We start from the raw sequence: 21,394 nt of genomic DNA, 5'->3' as shown, positions 1-21,394 counted from the left end.
ATTAGACTAAATCCCATTTCATAGTGAGAGCAATGCAAAATGAAGTACACCTCTACCTCAATATAACGCTGTCCTTGGGAGCCAAAAAATCTTACCGCGTTATAGGTGAAACCGGGTTATATTGAACTTGCTTTGATCCGCCGGAGTGCGCAGCCTAGCCCCTCCTCGGAGCACTGCTTTACCGTGTTATATCCAAATTTGTGTTATATCGGGTGGCGTTATATCAAGGTAGAGGTGTAATTGTTTTATTGTTTTGACAATAAGTGATATAGTCAACAAGAAAAAACTCTCAGTACTGCCTACTAAATTTTTAATGGTGTACTGTTCGTTGCATGTGCTCACTCAACAGGCCAAGATCTAAAGGGAATGCAGGGTTTCAGTTCCAAATATTATACATACTGTTTTTAAAAACTGTTAAAGGAACATTAAAGTTGCAAAGTCAAACACTCCGGTTAAGAAATTCCAGAAATAAATTTGCTCATGTAACCTTAATTTGGCCTCCTTTTGCACATGAATTGTGGTACAGTGTTTAATTACATCATCATGTGCAGTCTTTTCCACCAGAGCTCTGCCTCATTCAGGGCATGGGATGGATGATGCACTGGGAATAATGAATCAAGATGGTGTAACAAATGAGGCAGTTGTCTCGAATACCCAGACAGTCTCCAGTCTTCCTGCTCTCAGTTCTGGTGTCCAGCGCCACAGTTGCCCTGGGGTCTGCAATTCCAGGAAAGCCTTGCTCAGCCTTGGGATGAAACAGGCTTGGTTGCTCTCCAGAGGTGGTGCATGCACAGTCTGACTGGCACATAGATTTGGGCCCTGCCAAATTCACGGTCCATTTTGGTAAATTTCACAGTCATAGGATATTAAAAATAATAAATTTCATGATTTTAGCTATTTAAATCTGAAATTTTACAGTGTTGTAATTGTGCGGGTTCTGACATAAAAAGGAGTTGTTGGAGGGTCGCAAGGTAATTGTAGGGGGGGAGGTTACTGCTACCCTTACTTCTGTGCTGGTGGTGGCGCTGCCTTCAGAGCTGCGCAGCTGGAGAGTGGCATCTGCTGGCTGGGAGTCCAGCTCTGAAGGCAGAGCTGCCACCAGCTGCAGTGCAGAAGTAAGGATGCCATGGGATGGTATTGTCACCCTTACTTCTGCTCTGCTACCTGCAGAGCTGGGCCCTCGGTCAGCAGCCACCACTCTCCAGCCACCCAGCTCTGAAGGCAGCAGTGCAGAAGCAAGGATGGCCTGGTATAGTATTGTCAGGCTTACATCTGTGCGTCTGCCGCAGAGCAGGACACCCAGCCAACTGCCACCCCTCTCCAGCTGTCTAGCTCAGAAGGCAGCACAGAAGTAAGGGTGAAAATACCACAACCCTCCTAAAATAACCTTCTGACCCCCCTGCAACTCCCTTTTGTGTCAGGATCCACAATTTGAGAAATGCTGGTCTCACCCATGAAATCTGTATACTGTAGTATAGGGTAAAAGCGCACAAAAGACCGGATTTCACAGCGGGAGACCAGATTTTGTGGTCCATGACATGTTTTTCATGGCTATTAATTTGGTGGGACCCTACACATAAGAGCTGTGTAGAAGGACTGTGCTTGCTAGAGATGAAATCTTTGGAGCATTTAGCTTTCAAATTCTAACACATCTCTGAGCATGTGCAAACAGATCTTCAGAGGCTTTATGATTTGAACAAATTTGGACACATTTTCACATGGATGGCAAGACACAGCCCTAACGCTAATCAGTTGTTGAGCAACTTGCTGTACTCTGCGGGGGTTGAGGGTGAGAAGGAAACACGTACATAGTTGTCCATGCACACTTCCAAATATTATATACACTTAGGAAAAATGTAGTAAAGAATATCTTTTGCTATTTAGGGTAGTAGGGTCTGGTGATGATTTTAAGGAAACTGGAGATAGGAAACTAATTTGCATTTTCATTCTTAGATCTGATGCTTTGATCTGTCAATACACAGGATTAACTAGTTTAGCAAATTGTGCAACAGGCAATATGTAGCTGAGTTTTTTTTTCAGACCACATATTTGGTTGTCATGGATGCCAGACAATGAGATATTTTTAGTCTGGTATAGTCTGTTAAACCAAAGGAAAGTATTTTGAAACTTCCTGAAACAATTGAATGAGAATTGTTAGCATTTAGTAAGCATTTCATGAACAACCTGTGTTTTCCTTTGTGTACTCCATGCCTGTAACTAAGACTTTTGCTGTGTTATTTAGTGTTCAAGTTTGTTCATGAAATGAGATAAAATGCTGTTGATGCAAACACATAAACGTGGATATTGCTGTTAGCTAGTTTAGTGCAAGGTCATCCTATATTGTACAAAGTTATTGTACAAAACTTGCGATTCAAAACAATTTGTTTCCTATTCCAGTCTTAAAGCATGGGTGTATGGAGAAAAGGGTAACCTAGTTGTATCAGTTAGGCTGCTGTATACTAGTAGAGACAAAGGAAATGCAAGTAGGAAAGAAACATGATGCAAAGATTGGCAGATACGAAATATGAAGAGTAAAAGGCTGTGTAGCACAGAACAGAGAAGACTCAGGGAATGGTGATGGGATACACGATATATCTACCAGCATTTTCAAGGAAACAATATAAACAAAGATTATATTCATTCTTGGATGATTGAGATAAGAGCAAGGCCCTGAATATTTTGGGGGGAAAAGCTTAAAATACTCATTAGGAGAGTTCTCTACTGGTAAGAGCTTTTGGATAATGGACTTGATGAAGGACAATAGCAAAGATACCTTCACTGCAAATATTCCAGAACGGGTTATGTACAGTATTAGTGTAATAATGTAGCTGGCAGTCATGTAGAGCACTTGGGCCACCCGACTACCTGTTGGGTGTTAGGAAGAAACTTCTCCAGTTGTCCACTAATTAGCTTCCTGCACTTTTCCCTGAAGCCATGGTACTAACCTCTGAGAGGGGTTACTGAAATAGGTGGCCCCTTGGTCTGATCTGGTATGGCAGTTCCTGTGTTCATTTCATAGTTAACTCAGCATTCCTTTGGCCATAAAGCTGTTATAGAATACTGTGCCCAGTGTTTCCTCACACTGACTTTTTTCGGTTCAAGTAGTGTTAACATCCATGTTTATATCAACTTGTGAATTCTCATTGTCCATTATTGTCGCTGCTGTAGCTCTGCCTTTATCAGCCCTTTTTATTCTGATTAAAAATGCTTCTGCTGCACTTTTTACTTAATGACTTATTGATCAGAACAATACAACTAATTAGAAAATGAATTAACTTTCTTGTTTACAAGTATGCCTAATTGTGATATACTGTACTTATTGTAAAGCACCGATCAATATATGTACATTCATTATTACCCAATTAATTATAGTGCTTGGCAAACCACATTAATAAATGGAAGTAAAATGACTTTTTGGTAACAGTGCCTATTCTACTTATTTTGTATCATTAGGCATTAGATATCTGGTTACCTTTTATTCAGTACTTAAAGTATATTCACCTGCAAAAAAACCAAATAACTAGTATATCCATCGATTTTTTAAAATAACAGTTGATAGACATACCTGGAGTGTTAAATATATGTAATGAGAGATTTCACTCAATTTTAATAAAATCACTAGAAATGATATGTCATAAGTGTTGTAAAGGTTTTCACTCTGTAATATGGTAACCACTTGTTAAACAGAGAGCACTGACTGTGTTCTATAATGTCTCTTTAAACAACAGCCACCTGTTGTAATGATTTTGTTTCTGGTATTTACATGGTAAGGAATTGTAAACCTGTTAATATAAGATTAAATTAGTCATGTGTTCCCAGAAATGAATAGTAAAGAATCACTTTTATGAAAGTTTGGTTTACAGGCCTAAAAGTGCAGGTTAAATTACATCTTGAATAAATCTGAATTCTGTTTGCAAGCTCAGGTTTTTTTTTTTAATTACTCACAAGTATTTCATGCCTTATGATATCTATTTATTTGCCGTTATCTTGGATACTGCTAGAGTAACTGAAAATATTTGGGGAATACTGCATTTTCACTTTCTTGCAGAGATGAGTTTTTAACCCTATGATAGCATACGTGGGGTTTACACAGTGTCAGTAACAAAATCAGAACTCTGTCATTTTAGGAGGCTACATTTTGTAGTGGCTATGTCAAAAGATTAGGAGTCAGGAGACTAGAGCTTTATTTCCAGCTCCTACCACTGACTTGCTATATGACTTTGGGCAAGTTGCTTAAACTCCTCTGAACATCACTTTCATTGCCTGAATAATGGAGAGAAAACTTACCCTTTCTAAAGCCTTTTGAGATCGTGAAAGATGCTGAGTGCCCAGTATCTTTTTTTCTTTCTTTTTAATCTTTTTCTTTGATTGATGGTGATATTAAATAGAAGTTGAGAGTCCACTTCTTAAACCTGACTGTCTGGGAGATAGGGCAATCTTGTTATTTTTAACGTGAAAATACAAAATGTTGAATGGGTTACAATTTTGGTGCAATGAAACTTGACTTGCTTGGCAAGCAGTAAAATCAAATCTCATGGTTGCTTGCTTTTGTTTCTTTAAGATAGATCTGGATATCTAAGAGCTTACTCAGTTCCTTCTAGTAGGTCACTAAATTTTATAGTGTAAATGCCAAGGGTACTGTCGTGCTTGCTTAACTATAATGTAAAGGGTAATACCTATCAATCCATTCTGCACCACACATTTTTAAATGTTCAAATATAGCCAGTTGCAATTAAATGGTTCTGGTTTACAAATGTTGCCATGAGGTGTTATCTTGTAAATACATAAATTGTGCTAATTTTATTGTAACATGAGAAAACTCTGTACAGACTTGCTGTTGTTTGTTGCATCTGTGCCAGTGACCAGTAAGAGCCCATACTTTCCCCCAACTGTTTAGAAATCCATAAGCAGTAACACTCCAGATAAGGATCTTTGCACCTCTTGGTTGAAGTTACTGTGACAAGATTTGCTTTTCTAATGTTCCAGTGGTACAGCTGTCTCTGTGGTAGCAATGATCAAAGTACTTAGTAGAGACATCCACTGGCATTTTAACCTGCTCAAAAGAGATCTGGGTGTCCTGGTCATTAAAATGGTGATGCTCACCAGTAGCCTGACTACAATAGTACTGCCATTATTACTTCTACCTAGTCTAGTGTAGACAAGGCCTTTACCTTCAGTTCAAATCTTTAAGGTTCATGCTAAGTATATATGAATATTGTATGGAATTGTGTCATATATTATGGCTGAAATCTTAAAAGCCCACTGAAAATGTTGGCAAGTAAGTGGGTTTGCCTGTTTTTCTAGTTACTGCATATTAACTATGTGGCAAGTTTTCCTTGGAGTTAAGAAAAGCTTTTTGAAAGTTACTGCTTCGTTGGTTATCTGAGCTGATACTTTTAGTAACTATTCTTTCAGAGAAGTAACCTGACAATGTAATTTTAAAAGGATCTTAGTAGTAATTCTTTTTCTCATAACAACACAATTCTTTCCTCCACATCAACACAAATCTGTTTGAAAGGAAGGACACATGACATGTAAACATAAGGAGCAAATGTCCCTCAAAATCACTTGAGACAATATACTTGATATGAGTACATTCAGATTTTTAAAAAGAGAGCCAGAGCAAACTGACCAAAAACATTCAGGTCATGCACTAGAAACTGCTTTATCTAACCTCTTGTTGAATGTTGTTTTGACTGTTGTTTTCCAAAGACAGAGTGTGGAGAGTAACTTCCTGATTACAAAATACAGTGTAAAATATTGATGTGTATTTTAAAGAAGAGTTCTAATGAGATTTAAAACAGTAAACTATTTTAATTGTAAACAAACTGTACCATAGTGCATGCTAAAATATATTCACATTTATTACAGCTTGTTCAAATTTATGTGTATTAGGTTTTTACATGTGAATTCAAACCTCTGAAGCATACCCTTGTTCCTTTACTGTGTGTTACTGTTATGTCTGTGTACATAAAATCTTACTGTTTCAAACCCATGTGCATTGTTGAGTGATCAAAATAGTTTGTTTTGAATTTTTGTTGTTATAACTGGCACTTTAAAAAAACCATGGGGTTTGAACATACAAAATATATTAACCATATCAGAAAAATTCTCAAGTTTCAGAAACTGCTTTTACTAGAAAATTTAAATGTGTGTATTGAGAAAAAATTATTTGTTAAAAGGCAATTCACATTTTAAATTGGGCTTCCTCAATAAAAGTGCAGTGTAAAATATTGGAGATCAAAGTTGAATTATCTTCTGGCAATGATTTTTAAAGTGATTTCTGAAACTAGTTGGAGGCCAATGTTTATACCTGCATGTTACAATGTGGATGAGACTTTTTATTTCTATATGAGATGTGCAATAGTTGCATCAAATTGGTTACGTGTTATGAATACTTTACTCAAATACACAGTTTCTTTTACGGATCACTTCAATTCCATATTTGGGTTTATAACCCTTTTGCTAATGCCTTCTATTGAACCATGCCGATATGCAAATTGATAATTTACAACATTTAGTAAATCATAAACTACTGTAACTGGTTAATATTGATAATTTTCTGAAGACCTAGCACCCAAGTTATTAAAATCCAATTACTTGTAAAATCTCTATTATTTATTTAATGTTAATGTATCAAAGCCTAGTTTACATGTCTTTTTATTATTTAAATAGACATAAAATAAGTAGCATTTACATAAATATAAGATCTAGAGATCCTATAAAGTTTAAATGCACTTTACATCACAGGATGAAAGTAGTAAGCCAGCAACATTGCAGCATTTGAAAACATTAGCATTTTATAAAGTTGCTCCACCATTAGATTTGGACAATAATTATTGGGAATTAAAAAACCCATGTGCAAGGATATCTTTTGTGTTAACAAACTGTGGCACCTTTTCAGTATTCTTTTCATACTGGAGCAAGACTGCAGTAATGATACAAATGAAAGTATTAAATTTTAAGAACATATTTTGCACTAATAACTTCCAAATGGCATGTGTTAGTCTGATGAGGTAGTAAGACACTTAATTGTCAAATTAAAAAAATAAGAAAATAAAGGCATCTTAAATTGTAAACACAAATACAAATATATTTTAGGGAAGTGTCTTTTTTTTAAAAATAATTTAAAGAAAATTGAATTAACTGACTTTTTTAAGACCACTTGTATCAAAACCCTTCCTGGTCTACTTAATCAAAAATCTAAAGTGATGAATTTTTAAATCATGATATGTTAGATGCATAACCTGTGAACACATAACATTCCTGTTAAGTAAATCTGATGGGCAATAAGGATCCAGTGCAGCTCCCACTGTAATCAATAAAAACAAGCTCACGTTGATGTTGGCTTGAAGCCTAAATCACTATGGGTTGAATGTTTATCAGCAATTAATTTAACCAACTGTGCGCTTAAGCTTGCTCTTTTGTTTCCCCCATTTTCTTAGATCTCTAGTGGAAGAGGAAGATCCTCACATGAAAGTATCTCTTGGTAGCAGCGATATGGGCGTGTCTGCCCATCTACAGTCTTCAAAGACAGGGACCACACGATTTTTCACCAGCAACACTCATAGTTCTGTGGTATTACAGGTAACCCAACACAGTATGTTGTAATATATATACCAGTCTTACTTGAAGATTTTCAAGGCTTTGAACTGTATGTGCACCTAAGGAAGTTCTCAAACCTGGAAAATGCCCCAAAGACCTTATTAAACATTTGTTTGTGTCATGTTGACAGTGCCCTTGTTGAATAGACAGCATGGTTTTGTGTTCTTTATTTTCTCTCTGAGAACTCACGTCCTCTGTGAAAATCAGATTTTTTTCAAGTTAAATATTCAGATCACATCAATAATTTGAAAAACATGAGCTTTCTTTCTAATTATAGACTTGTTCACTGTTAGCTTCAAACAGGTAAATAAGGCTTGCTAAAGTGAGGGACCACTGTCTCAAAGAAACTCACCTTTTTAATATAGTCAAGCAACTTTTTCAGGTGAATTTCCTCTTCTGGCTTTTCCTGTGTGAATGCTGTGTTAATATGTTATCAGGAGGCTTAACTGTTCCTCTCTTTTTTCCCCTAAAACATGTATCAGTTGGCAATTTCATTGTTTGATCTATCCACATACTGTGCTGGAGTCTGAATACTTCCCACAAACTGTCTTAGCAGCCATCTGTAGTTTCTACATGGTTTCGAAGCCACAGTATGTGACCTACATATGAAATCTTTATTAAGAAGCTTGCACTTTCTGCACATAGAGAAAGGTTTACATTATCCTCTGAAGCTCATCAATATGCCAGCTCTCACTTATTTTTTAATAAACATGCCACCTGTCTTTTACAGACCAACCATGAAATAGCCTTCAGTTTCTATTCTGCCCTGTTCAGCTAGGGAAAGATTACCTTTGTTTAATTCACAGCTATCAAATCAACCAAGTTTCATGTTTTTACAGTGATGATATATATTATACATACAGTGGTACCTGATGCATAGAAGGCAGTAAATGCCTTTGTTAATGTTTGTGTCATAGGTGTACACACTTTTAGAAAAGCACACAAACCCCCTGTGGATAACCTCATAACCATATATTAGGGTATACTTGCCCGTTTGAGTTAATTCTTCCAACGCAAGTATAAAAACTCAAGTTGCATTAAAGTAGGTATACAAACGGAAGAGGAGGAAAATGTTAGAGAGTGGTTCTACTCTGAAAAGTGACTGTAAAAATGACACTTCCGTCCCCTATGTTTATTCAGGGTCACTTGAATGACAAAAATAAAATTGTAGCATTTCTTACTTCCATGAGCTCTACAGAGCTAAGGAGTTAGACTCTGCTTTATCCTGCACATGCCAGATTTGGCTAGTATATCTTAACCTATTAATCTGGGCAGTCACTTAGAAGGAAATAAGTAACTGTGTAAATGAAGGTGCACAGGCGTAAATGGAGACCTAATATAAAAGTACAGAACCTTTATCACTAGTGATGATGCACAAATGAGGAGAACTCAGCTGCAGGGCCTAGCAGGCAGGGTAAAACATCTTTTTACTTATAAACTGGGCGCATGTGAAATGGAAAAAAATGAGACAAACTTGGAATTCCATAGTGCTGTTTTTGAAGCATAATTTTTCAAAGCAGAACTGCACTTTAAACGTTCACCCTTGTGGTTTTCTCATCCTATTGTATGTAGGTGTTTCAATCTTATTTTTGATCTGAGACCCTCCACTTGCCCAGCAAAACAGCATTATTGAGCTTTAGCATTCACTTTGAATTTTCTCACGCGTCTTTTCTATTTTAATTTAAGTGAACTAAAGTGGTGGCCTCACTTTATCAGTTTCCTATACTTTCTATCGAAAGCAAACAGACCTTGAAATGTAAGATTATTTTATTGCAAATATTTGAAGGCTTATTGTGACAGGATCAGGCCAGATGGCTACAGGAGAGTGTTCCTGTTGGGAACCAGGAAGTGGGCGGGCGGAGCCTAAGAGGAGGATCCACAGGGTCTGGAAACTAAATAATTCTGAGGGACAGCTAATGAGATAATAGGGACGGGAGTGAGGTCAAAGGTCAGACAAAAGGAACCTGACGGGAACACCGAGCAGAGAACCCTGGACAGTGCCCACTGCTCCTCGAAGGCGTCAAGGGAGCCAGCGGATACAGGAGAGTGTTCCTTTTGAGTACCAGGACATGGGCGAGTGCTAGCTCGCCCACTGCTGAAAGCCCCTCCTCCAGCCTAGGGAGGGGCTACTAAACCCGGAATCCAACTGAGTTCGGGGGACAACAAAGGCAACAACAGGAACAGGCTTGGGGGTCAGAGGACCAAAACTAAGGAATGGAAGGGGACACCGAGCAGAGAACCCCGGACAGCGTCCGCTGCTCCTCGAAAGCATTGAGAGAGCTGGCGGATACAGGAGGGTGTTAGATGGCAGATATGTTAGTCCCAGATTAAGTAGATCCCTTTTCCCTGGGTAAGGTAACGGGGCAGTTCCGGAACAAGCAGGAACTTGCTGGAACCAGTTAAGGCAAGCAGGCTAATAAGGACGTCTGGAGCCAATTAAGAAGAAACTGCTAGAATCAATTAGGACAGGCTGGCTAGTCAGGGAAGCGGAGTTTAAAAAGGACCTCACTTCAGTTTTGTAGCATGCATGCGCAGAGCTGGGAGCAAGAGGCACTAGGAGCTGAGAGTGAGAAGACATATTGTGGGAGGACTGAGGAGGACAAGCATTATCAGACACCAGGAGAAAGGTCCTGTGGTGAGGATAAAGAAGGTGTTGGGAGGAGGCCATGGGGAAATAGCCCAGGGAGTTGCAGCTGTCGCACGGCTGTTCCAGGAGGCACTCTAGACAGCTACAGTCCACAGGGCCCTGGGCTGGAACCCGGAGTAGAGGGCAGGTCCGAGTTCCCTCCGAACCTCCCAACTCCTGATCAGACACAAGAGGAGTTGACTTGGACTGTGGGTTCCACCAGAGAGGAAGGTTTCTGGGCTGTTCCCCGACCCATAATCTCTGAGATGAGCAAATCCACCAATAAACACAGGACCCCCCAAGGTAGAGGAGGAACTTTGTCATGTTATGTAAACCAATTGGCACATTTACCCTTAAACTTGCTTACTGCTTTATAGAACTATACAAGTACTTGCAATAAGATAACCTCCCATTGCTGTTCCAAGACTTTATTTAAAAAATCCCAAGCATTATTAAACCTGAAGAAGAAGAGAGTAGGTTAATTATTTACTTCATTGGTTTCAAAAGCCTGTTGATGACTATAGCTCAATATGTATAACTTGAAAAATGTTTTCGTTACCTGCAGATTTCTGTTTATACCCCTGCAGCACAGAGACATAGCTACAGATAAGAGAATTATACCCCAGTTGTTCCAGCCATTGGAATGAGGGGCTTTGAATTCTGGAACCAGTTGGGTCAGTGAGACTGGGCATTCGAACTTACTGCATGAGAGAGCTAGCAGTGCCAGAGGTGTATGTTTGAATGAGTCGGATGGTATCATTAAGAGAGCTGGGGTATTCTACAACCTACCAGAGAAGGGGTAAAATGTGCTCTGGATTGCCACTAGCTCTATCTGGAAGATGGTCTTTCACCTCCACCCTCTGCCCTACCCCACAAAGGTTGATGAAAGACCCATCTCATTCAAAACCCTATTTTTTCCCTTGTTACAATAGCTGTGACATCACTCACCAGAGAAACAAGGAAGCCTGTAGGTCTCACTTTTTAGGATCTGAGTACAGTATTTTCAAGTAGTTCTCTAACAACATTTTGAAACACTTTGAGCCAGTTTTTCTTCAGAATATTACAGGTTTGTAATATATACAAAACCTGTGCAGATACTAATTTTTAAGCAGAGGAACATTTTTTAATTTGATCAGTTTTTCTCTACAGTTACTGTTAGTCAGAAGTAAAGTTTATAGATCTACTAAAAGGTGCAGATGGATTAAACAAAATGTATCTGAGGAATTTCTGGTATATCTTTGTTGCATCTATTTCCATGAGGGGAAATTGTCTGGTGGGAGCTTTGTATTCTGCTGGTGATGATTTTCTAAAAATGGTCTTCTGGCCCACCCTGAACTAAGTTCTCTTTTTCTGTTGGAGCAATCAAACTAAGGCACTCTGGGATGCTGTCACATGGTGTTGCTCTCCTCTGGCAGATAAAAATGTAATCCTCTCACAGAAGCTCAGGAAGCTTTAAAATGTTATAAACTTCAGAAGGTAGTTCCTCTATGTTCTAGTTTCTGCTTGAATTGTGTAGGCATCACTAGAATTCTTCCATATCCTATGGATTCAAGCCTACAACCCATATAATCCTTTGCTATATCCTACTAGAACTTTATGCAGAAGTGTTGTGTGTATTCTTGTATAGGATGAGGATTCCCTAAAGAATTACGACTTATTTTAGGACTTGCTACCAGTATAGCTTAAGTGGATCACAGTGGGTTTTCAGACAAAAACGAGGCAGAGATTTTTTTTTTCTTTTCTTATTTTAGTTTTGGGGTAAAAGCACCAGTCGTGTCTCAGTTTATAGCTCCCGGCCCTCTGCTTGGTATTCTTCTTCAAATCTTAGGACAAGTCAAACTTTTCTAATTTCCCTCCAGGTACCCACGGTGTTTATAGTGCACCTCTTACCTCGCTGGGAACTATCACTGAGTCTTTTTCTGTATGATTGGAAATGGGCTTCTCTCTGGAGCCTTTACAAAGCTGGAGTTAACCTTATGGAAAGATTTTCCTCAAGGCAGAACCCAGGTGACTGCATTTGGGTAAATTGATTACCATCCCACTGGATAGTATCTACTCAGGCTGCAAGGAGCCCCATGTATATACAGTAGATTCTGTGCTTAAAGGGGCTTTCACAGAAGCAAAAACATTGGTGGCAGGTTGCTGTCTGTTCACTTCATAGTTTATTAGAAAGTGACTCCAATTATCAGTAGTTCAGCAGAGATATTTTTGCTTCATCTTTCAGCATGGCTGCTAGTATAGCAGCAAATAACACTGGCAAATAGACATATTGAACACCACTCATTGCCTTCAGATTCCAATTGTAAAAGAATATTTCTTCTCCAAAGTCTTAATGCCTATCCTTGCAATATAAATTGGAGAACTGGTAGGGTGCCTCTTTTTGCAAGGACTAGTTTCAGAAGACCTGGTAAAAATGCACCAGTTGAGGTTCATTTGATTACTGAAATGCCTCATTCTGGTCCTTGGCTAAAAATTAGTAGATGGATTAGTTTATATAATTATATTAGATCATTGTAAAAATACTATGTCATTGTCAAAAAATTAAACTCCAGTTAGGTGCAAAATATTTTGTCCTGTCCTTGGATCACACTCTGGTTTGCCTGGATATGATGGGAAGAACAGCAGAGAAGGCGGGAAAACTCCCATATTTTCATGCCACCCAAAGGCTCAATATAGAGAAATTCACTGCTCTTACGGATGTCTACACTACAATTTAAAAACCTGTGGCTGGCCCATGCCTGTTGGCTCAGGCTTCAGGGCTGTTTAATTACAGCGTAGATGTCTGGGCTTGGGCTGGAGCCGAAGCTGCAGGACTTTGCAAGATGGGAGGGTCCCAGAGCTCGGGCTTCAGCCTGAGCCAGAATGTCTACACCGGAATTAAAAAGCCCCACAGCCCGAGCCCCACGAGCCTAGTCATTTGGCACAGGTCAGCTGTGGGTGTCTTATTGCAGTGATAATCAGGTTTGCAGGGCACTGACTAGCCACTTTGGTTATAATTGTAGCCAGGGCCGGCTCCAGGGGTTTGGCCACCCCAAGCAGTCCCCTTCCCCCCCCCCCCAAAAAAAGCCACGATCACGATCTGCGGCAATTCAGCAGGAGGTCCTTCGCTCCGAGCGGGAGTGAGGGACCCTCCGCCGAATTGCCGCCGAATACGTGAAAGTGCCGCCCCTCTCTGGAGTTGCCACCCCAAGCACCTGCTTGATAAGCTGGTGCCTGGAGCCGGCCCTAATTGTAGCTGTAAATTTTGGTTTAAGGCAAGAGATTGTCTTCATATCTTGGGTTATTGAATATCTGAGCTGGGTTCAGAACAGGGCTCTGTCAATATATTGAATGATTTGAAGGATTACACTGAATTTAACTGTGCTCATATTTATGCTTTCCTCTGGTTATTTTCTGTATCCTCATTGTGTTCTTTCTTTAGGACAAATCGGAGTTTTCATCTCTGTATTTCTGTTCTCCTCAGCTTTAAAGTCCAGGTTTCTTTTTTAATAAAAATAATAAATAAATTCTGGAATTTGGAGCTGAGATTCTCAAGTGTTTTCTGTAAGGCTATTTGCACCCTTTCCCTCCCCCAACCTCCTTTGACCTTATCAGTATTGATGGGTTAGGTGACATATGACTAAATGAAATTGATCTAAGTCCATCCCACATTAGTGTAATGCATGAAAGGGGTCATTATTTCTACTGATCTTTACATATTCCCAGAATAGACTTTTTTCCCTCTAAAGCCTTTCTTTTAATGTTCCATTGTTATCTGAGACCCAGGTAGTTGTAGTTTGTCCCTCAGACTTCTCTGGAGAAGGAAACGACATGAGAAATACTAGTACAATGTAAGCCTTCTGGGAGGCTTTACATAGTTAAAATTGGTAATAAAATTGACAAAAGTTGTGGTTAAGTGACACCCTTCCTTTAAGTCCCAATATCATTCAACCTTCCAGGTTGTGGGTACTCTGAAGGAGTAGTATGGAACTTAAATGTATCCTGCACATGTTATATTTTTCTAAGAAGTGATGCTGATCCAAATGGGCAAATGTCAATTCCTACCTGAAACTATTTACATCTGGAGAATAAGTGGACAAAAAACATACCCTTTCTGAACAAATCTATCTTTGTCTTACGATTAAGAACATGTAGTCAGTCAGAGGTTACTTTGCACTCCGTAGTCACTCATGGAGACTAATTGAATTGTTCTATTTGATTTAAGTTTTTGAATGATTTGATTATACTTTAAAGTCTGAGCACATGATGGTTATAGTATGGAAGATCATTACTCAGACTTCAGTTTCAAGCAATTGTCAAGGAATGTAGACAATCTTAAAGTAAATAAATAACGTTCCTTAAAGAAATCCAAACAAACTTTTACTTTTTGCTTCAGATGGCTGAGCAGTTCAAAAAGTTGTAATCTTGTTTTAGGGTTTTGACCAGCTGCGAATAGAAGGTTTACTTTGCGATGTGACGCTAGTACCAGGCGATGGTGATGAAGTATTTCCTGTTCACCGAGCTATGATGGCATCAGCTAGTGATTACTTCAAGGCTATGTTCACAGGTAGTGCTTTTGTTTCTGTAATAAATTTGGACTCTGAGCTGTTTTAAGCTTGTCTTCTCTGTCAGATACTCTAATAAATGGCTAATATACATACTAGATCAAACACTTTTTCTTTCACATAATATTACTATCATAATAATAAAAAATCAAAATATTTTCATTTAATTGAAATTAAACTTCAGATGAATTAAATTAGCTTTTTAATAGTGTAAGAATACGTATATTATTAGAGTGAACTCTTTCAAATGTAATTGAAGAGCACATTTTAATTTTCTTTCTTAGGTGGAATGAAGGAACAAGATTTAATGTGCATTAAGCTTCATGGTGTGAACAAAATAGGTCTAAAGAAGATTATTGATTTTATTTACACTGCAAAACTTTCTCTTAACATGGACAACCTTCAGGACACTCTAGAAGCAGCCAGTTTTTTGCAGATTTTACCTGTTTTGGACTTTTGTAAAGTGTTTCTGATCTCTGGGGTAAGGTGTTTTGATTTGACATTAGTTTCAAGTTCTGACGTTTTTAAAAAAACACAGCGATTGTGTAATATCCATAGGCGAGGATTTAAGCATGACACTGGATAACTTGGGTTCGCATTCAATAAGTTCCTCTAGCTTTAGAGGAACCATAAAATTGAATCTTATTTACTGTACCTAACTCTAATCACACTAAGCTTGTGATTTAAATATCATGGCACATTAAAAAATGTAAGACCTTGTTGCAATTTCCAATTTTGTTGCATGAACTAGAAAATTAGATTCCAGTAAACAGTAGTCATAATTCATTAGTTGGTTACTGGATTTCTCTCACTGATGCTCATTTTTTATAACATACCGTAGGAAAGTTACTTGGTGAATTAATAGTAAGATAGTCACTATTGTACAGTGAATTATTTGTTATATTCTCTTTATACTTATGTGTCTTGTATATAACATTTTCTTATGGGGCATATGAAGCACATAATTACAGTGGTTGTCACTGAAATCTTTACTGTGTTATCTTTGAGTTGATGAGGTTGCAATAATGTTCTTTAAACAAAGTGCAGTATACCCAAATACGGGGAATATGTAGGGGATGCTACAGTAATGTTAGTTACATGAGAAGGTAATTATAAGGATTTTAATGGTGACAATTGTGTATTTCTGCAGTACGCTAAAAGAAAAAACTTTTACCTTGAATATATACTTAAGTATTTCATCACAGTGACTTTGATAATAGGTTTTGTAAGGGACAGAACTCAGTGATTTAATAGTCTCTGTTTTCTCCCCATTAACTAATCAGAGGATCATTTTTATAGTTTTTTAATATAAAATGTAGTCGTGCGCGTGTGCTCTCTCTCTCTCATGTGTATATATAATATGCTCTGTAGATGTAACGCTTAGCAAAGTTATCCCACTGCTCTCATTTGGTTGAACAGTTTTTTAAAATAAAATCACAGCATCACAAGATGGGACATGTGTGCAAGTGTACACAATAATAGACCTGGAGAGACTTAACTTCTGAATCTCTGGAGGTTTTCCCATCACTTAGTTGTGACCTGAAAGAGAGCATAAAAGGGTTTGTCTGCACTAGGAGTATAAGTGGTGTTTTTACAATAATTGAAAAACTCACACATTTTACAGCACTACTTAGCGCCCAGTGTACATAGACAGTCGCATTTAAAACCCAAGGAGTGGGAAGGATACTAGAATTGACCATGACAAGTGACCGCAGTTTTAAACACTTTTCTTTAGTGTAGCAGTATGTCTACAGGTGGCAAAATGAGGTGTCTTGGAAAATCCATTGGCCATGTCCACACTAGGAAATAAATTGAGGCAACTGATCATTCCTGCAAATACAGTTAAACAAGAAGAATACTCTTCTGTGAAAGGGAGATATGACGACTTCTCTGGGAGGACAGGCTATATTATTACATAATCTACTCTTACTAGGATCTTTTTCTTGCCAAAAAAAAAATTCCCCTTCTGACCTTCTTTCCATTGCTTTGAAATGATTTCCTCTTGAACTTTGTAGAGCGTTTTTTGATCTCAGTATGAATTGCCATTTCTAAAAAGTTATTCTAAAAACTGTAGTAAGGTAGGAGAGTGTTATATAGAATGTTGAGCACTTTATACTCTTATCTCTGAATTACTAAAATTGGTGGCTGGGGTAATGAAAATCAGATAAAAAGTTCTCTAAAAGTTCTCTCAAGGTGAGGAGTATAACTCTATTTGTTACACAGTCTTACCATGACATAAGCAAGCAAGAAAACACTCAATGTTGTGAGAATTAAGTATTTATTCTGCAAAGAAAATACTAAAGAAAAGCAGGCAAATAAACACTTTTAGTTCACTTACAATCTTGGCATGTCTTATTCACCAACTTGCTTAAAGAATTTCAGATAGGCAGATTAGTGAAAAATTAAACATCTTAAATTAAATCCAAACTAAATTGGCTGAGGTAAACAGATTATCTCCTCTCCAAGAATATGATATCCAACTACTCATGTTTGAACAAAAAAAGCTGTTAATAAACCTTAAATTGCAATAAGATTTCAATATAGAGTTAAATCAATGTCAGAAATAAAGTTAGCCTGATTCTTGGCAATGCTTATGCAGAGTTTCTCTCTAGCAGAAACTTGAGTTTTAATGGTGGCATGTTTTTCCAGTGCAACGCCAATGAGTTTCTGCGCTCATCTGTTCCTTGCTTTGTGTGTGTTTCGTGTTTTGTGAACTCTCCTTTTGAATACTGTATCAGGCTGTTCATCATACTTTCTTAGGGAAACAGTTGTTTTTGTTCATTCTAAATAGGATCAATTTAAAGGAATTTTTTTATCCACTTTCTCATAGATTTAATTGAAGGTGGAGAACCACATCTCTCATGAGTTTGGTTAGATTCTGGTATCAGTGTTTCAAGTTTTTCTATGGGTTCCTCCTGTTTTTGAATGGGGTCAATACTGTACTAAAGCATTTGTAGTAAAAGTTTTATACTGTTGTCTTTTATGGCATGCTTTCTGGCCGAGATGGGTCTGAGAAACATTTTAAGTTTTTTGCTTTATTCACTCCATTTTCAGAAATATTTTTATTTCAAAAATATCTTGGGGTACTTTCATAAATTCTAGGGCCAGAAGGGGACCATAGTGATCTCTAATCTGACCTCTTGTATAGCACAGGCCACAGAACCTCACCCACTCATTCCTTGATTTGAAGACTTCAAGTTATAGAGAATCCACCACTTATTCTAGTTCAAACCAGCAAATGATCCAGGTCCCATGCTGCGGAGGAAAGTGAAAACTCCTCAGAGTCCCTGCCAATCTGACCCAGGTTGAAATTCCAGCCTGATTGCAAATATGGTGATGAGCTAGACCTTGCTTATATGGGCAAGACCCACCAAAAAGACCTGGGAAAAAATTCTGTGTAGTAACTCAGAGCCATCCCTATCTAGTGTCTCATCTCTGGACATTGGAGATATTTGCTAATAGCAGGCATGGATTGGCCATACGCCATTATAGACAGTTTCATCATTCCATCCCCTTCATCAAGTTCAGTCTTAAAATAAGTTAGGTTTTTTGCTCCCGTGCTCCCCTTGGAAGGCTGTTTCAGAACTTCTCTTCCTCCTGTGGTTAGAAACCTTTGTCTAATTTCAAGTCTAAACTTATTGATGGCCATTTTATATCCATTTGTTCTTGTGCCCCTTAAACATAGTTAGTTACTGCCCCCTGGCATCGCTAGTTATCACCCATCATTTTGTACTTGTTGGTTCAATTAAAACATTTCTATTACATACTGTCATCCTGACCTCATCTTTTAGGAAGGGTTAATGTGTTCCTCTTATCCTTGGGGAATGTTTTTGTACCGTCCTTAATATCAGGATGTTCTGGTACCACTTGATATCAGGATGTGTTTGCATGAGCAGTCTGTGACTAGGACTTCTTAGGAGTGTATATTTTTGCAATATTAGCCCTGTTCTTGCCAAATTCTGTAAGCAGGTCCTGCCTCATACCAAGGGCTTATGTCTGAGGCTCTCTTTCTACTACAGAGCCTGAGGATGTCGTTGTCAGGGTGATGCTCTACTTCTTCCATGATCAAACCATCTGAATTATGCCTTCTTTTCCTTAGCAGTCCTACCTCGGGTCTTCTGGAAGATTCATCAGGACAGGGCACAGGTCGTCCTCACCACCCCCATTGGCCCAGACAATTTTGGTTTCCTGTCTCTTACTCATGTCACCTCAGTCACTGATCAACAGTCAGCCTTTTTCCAAAGTCCTGACCCAGGAAAAGAGCAAAATCAAATATCCCGATCACTCCATCTCAGACTGTGGTTTTAGGATGGTTGTCGACTTTAGAACTTTCATACTCTGAAGCTGTACAAAGCATCCTTACTAATAGTAGAAAGGATTCCACTAGAAAATGCTGCATAGCCAAGAGGAGGCATTTATCTAGGAACAATAAAAATGTATATCCCCTAAACTGTGGATATTCCACTTATTCTGGACTGTAAAAGCAGCAGTGTGTCCTGTGGCACCTTATAGACTAACAGGCATATTGGAGCAGGAGCTTTCGTGGGTGAATACCCACTTTGTCAGCATGCATCCAATGAAGAGGGTATTCACCCACGAAAGCTCATGCTCCAATATGCCTGTTAGTCTATAAGGTGCCACAGGGCTCTTTGCTGCTTTTACAGATCCAGACTAACATGGCTACCCCTCTGATACTTATTCTGGACTATCTTCTTTCCTTCAAAACAACAGGCCTTTCTATCAGTTCTTTATGGATCCACTTGGCAGCAGTCAGTGTATACAACCCACCTTCTCAGGGTTACTCAATTTTCACTTACTCACTGGCCAACAGATTCTGGGAAGGTCTAATCAGAACATTTCCTGTTCTGAGGGAGCCTAGTTCTCAATGGGACCTAAATCTTATTCTTTCAGTGCTCACTAAGCCTCCCTTCAAGTGACTGGCATCATGTTCCATGTTTCTCCTGTCCATGAAGGTTGGATTCCTGGTAGCCATCACCTCAGTCTGTAGCAGTGCATGGGATTCTTCTGTCCTAAGTGCAGGACTCTGCACTTGTCCTTGTTGAACCTCATCAGATTTCTTTTGGCCCAATCCTGCAATTGGTCTAGGTCCCTCTGTATCCTATCCCTACCCTCCAGCGTATCTACCACTCCTCCCAGTTTAGTGTCACCTGCAGACTTGCTGAGGGTGCAATCCATGCCATCCTTCAGATCATTAATGAAGATATTGAACAAAACCGGCCCCAGAACTGACCCTTGGGGCACTCCGCTTGATACCGGCTGCCAACTAGACATGGAGCCATTGATCACTACCCGTTGAGCCCGATGATCTAGCCAGCTTTCTGTCCACCTTATAGTCCATTCATCCAGCCCATACTCCTTTAACTTGCTGGCAAGAATACTGTAGGAGACCATATTAAAAGCTTTGCTAAAGTCAGGAAATAACAGGTCCACTGCTTTCCCCTCATCCACAGAGCCAGTTATCTCATTGTAGAAGGCAATTAGGTTAGTCAGGCATGACTTGCCCTTGGTGAATCCATGCTGACTGTTTCTGATCATTTCCTCTCCTCTAAGTGCATCAGATTTGATTCCTTGAGGACCTGCTCCATGATTTTTCCAGGGACTGAGGTAGGGCTGACTGGCCTGTAGTTCCCTGGATCCTCCTCCTTCCCCTTTTTAAAGATGGACACTACATTAGACTTTTTCCAGTCATCCACGACCTCCCCCGATCACCATGAGTTTTTAAAGATAATGGCAAATGGCTCTGCAATCACATCCGCTGGCTCCTTTAGCACTTTCAGATGCAGCACATCTGGCCCCATGGACTTGTGCTTGTCCAGCTTTTCTAAATAGTCCTGAACCTCTTCTTTCTCCACAGAGGGCTGGTCACCTCCTCTCCATGCTGTGCTGCTCGGTGCAGTTGTCTGGGAGTTGACCTTGTTCGTGAAGACAGAGGCAAAAAAATCGTTGAGTACATTAGCTTTTTCTACATCCTCTGTCACTAGGTTGCCTCCCTCATTCAGTAAGGGGCCCACATTTTCCTATAAAACCTAGGGCCAGCATTAAGGGGTAGTTAGCAGGGCAACTGCCCGGGCCCCATGCCACCAGGGATCCCACAAAACTCAGTTGCTCAGGCTTTGGCTTCAGTTTCAGGGGCCTTCAGCCCCATGTAGTGGAGCTTCAGCTTTCTGCCTTGGGCCCTAGGAAATTTAATGCAGGCCCTGCTTGGTGGCCCCCGTGAAACCTGCTTGCGGGCCCCTAGGGCGCCCCATACCCCTGGTTGAGAGCCACTGCTCTAGCTGGTTGCTCCCTTGATGTGCTCTCTTTAACTGAAAGTTTTAGCTTTTGGGGGTTAATTTGTTGGGCGAATTAACGTGAACTGTTTTGCTGTGTAGGCAAAAACATCCAAAATATAAAGAATGCTTATTTGGAATGAACTCTTCCTCCACTCCTTCTGGTAGAATTGCTAATGTTTGTCCAGTTATAACCTTTCTCTACCTGTGTATAAAATATCTGTGCTGTTCAAATATTTCATAAGGTTTTTTTTTTGTTTTTTGTTTAAAAAGAGAAATCTTACATTTTTGCTTAGGCTGTTCCTTTAAGTACTGAAGCTTTGCCATTC

General features: G+C 39.2%; 1 protein-coding gene across 10 annotated transcripts in view; it reads left to right on the top strand.

Moving 5' to 3' along the window:
• Nucleotides 1–21,394, top strand: part of KLHL13 (kelch like family member 13) — a 130,874-nt gene that overhangs the window by 77,172 nt on the left and 32,308 nt on the right. For all 10 annotated transcript variants that reach the window (XR_007775882.1, XM_050964927.1, XM_050964930.1 and 7 more), the window contains 3 exons: nt 7,446–7,587; nt 14,645–14,777; nt 15,060–15,256. Coding sequence is in view for 9 of the 10 variants with exons in the window: in XM_050964927.1 (XP_050820884.1) it covers nt 7,446–7,587; nt 14,645–14,777; nt 15,060–15,256 (472 nt within the window). In the remaining variant the exon portion in view is untranslated. The remainder of the gene's footprint in view (nt 1–7,445; nt 7,588–14,644; nt 14,778–15,059; nt 15,257–21,394) is intronic.

This window comes from Gopherus flavomarginatus, chromosome 8, assembly GCF_025201925.1.
Source record: "Gopherus flavomarginatus isolate rGopFla2 chromosome 8, rGopFla2.mat.asm, whole genome shotgun sequence".
Lineage (NCBI taxonomy): Eukaryota > Metazoa > Chordata > Testudines > Testudinidae > Gopherus > Gopherus flavomarginatus.
Note: the sequence above shows the minus strand (reverse complement) of the source record. Positions and strands in the feature narration are given on the sequence as shown.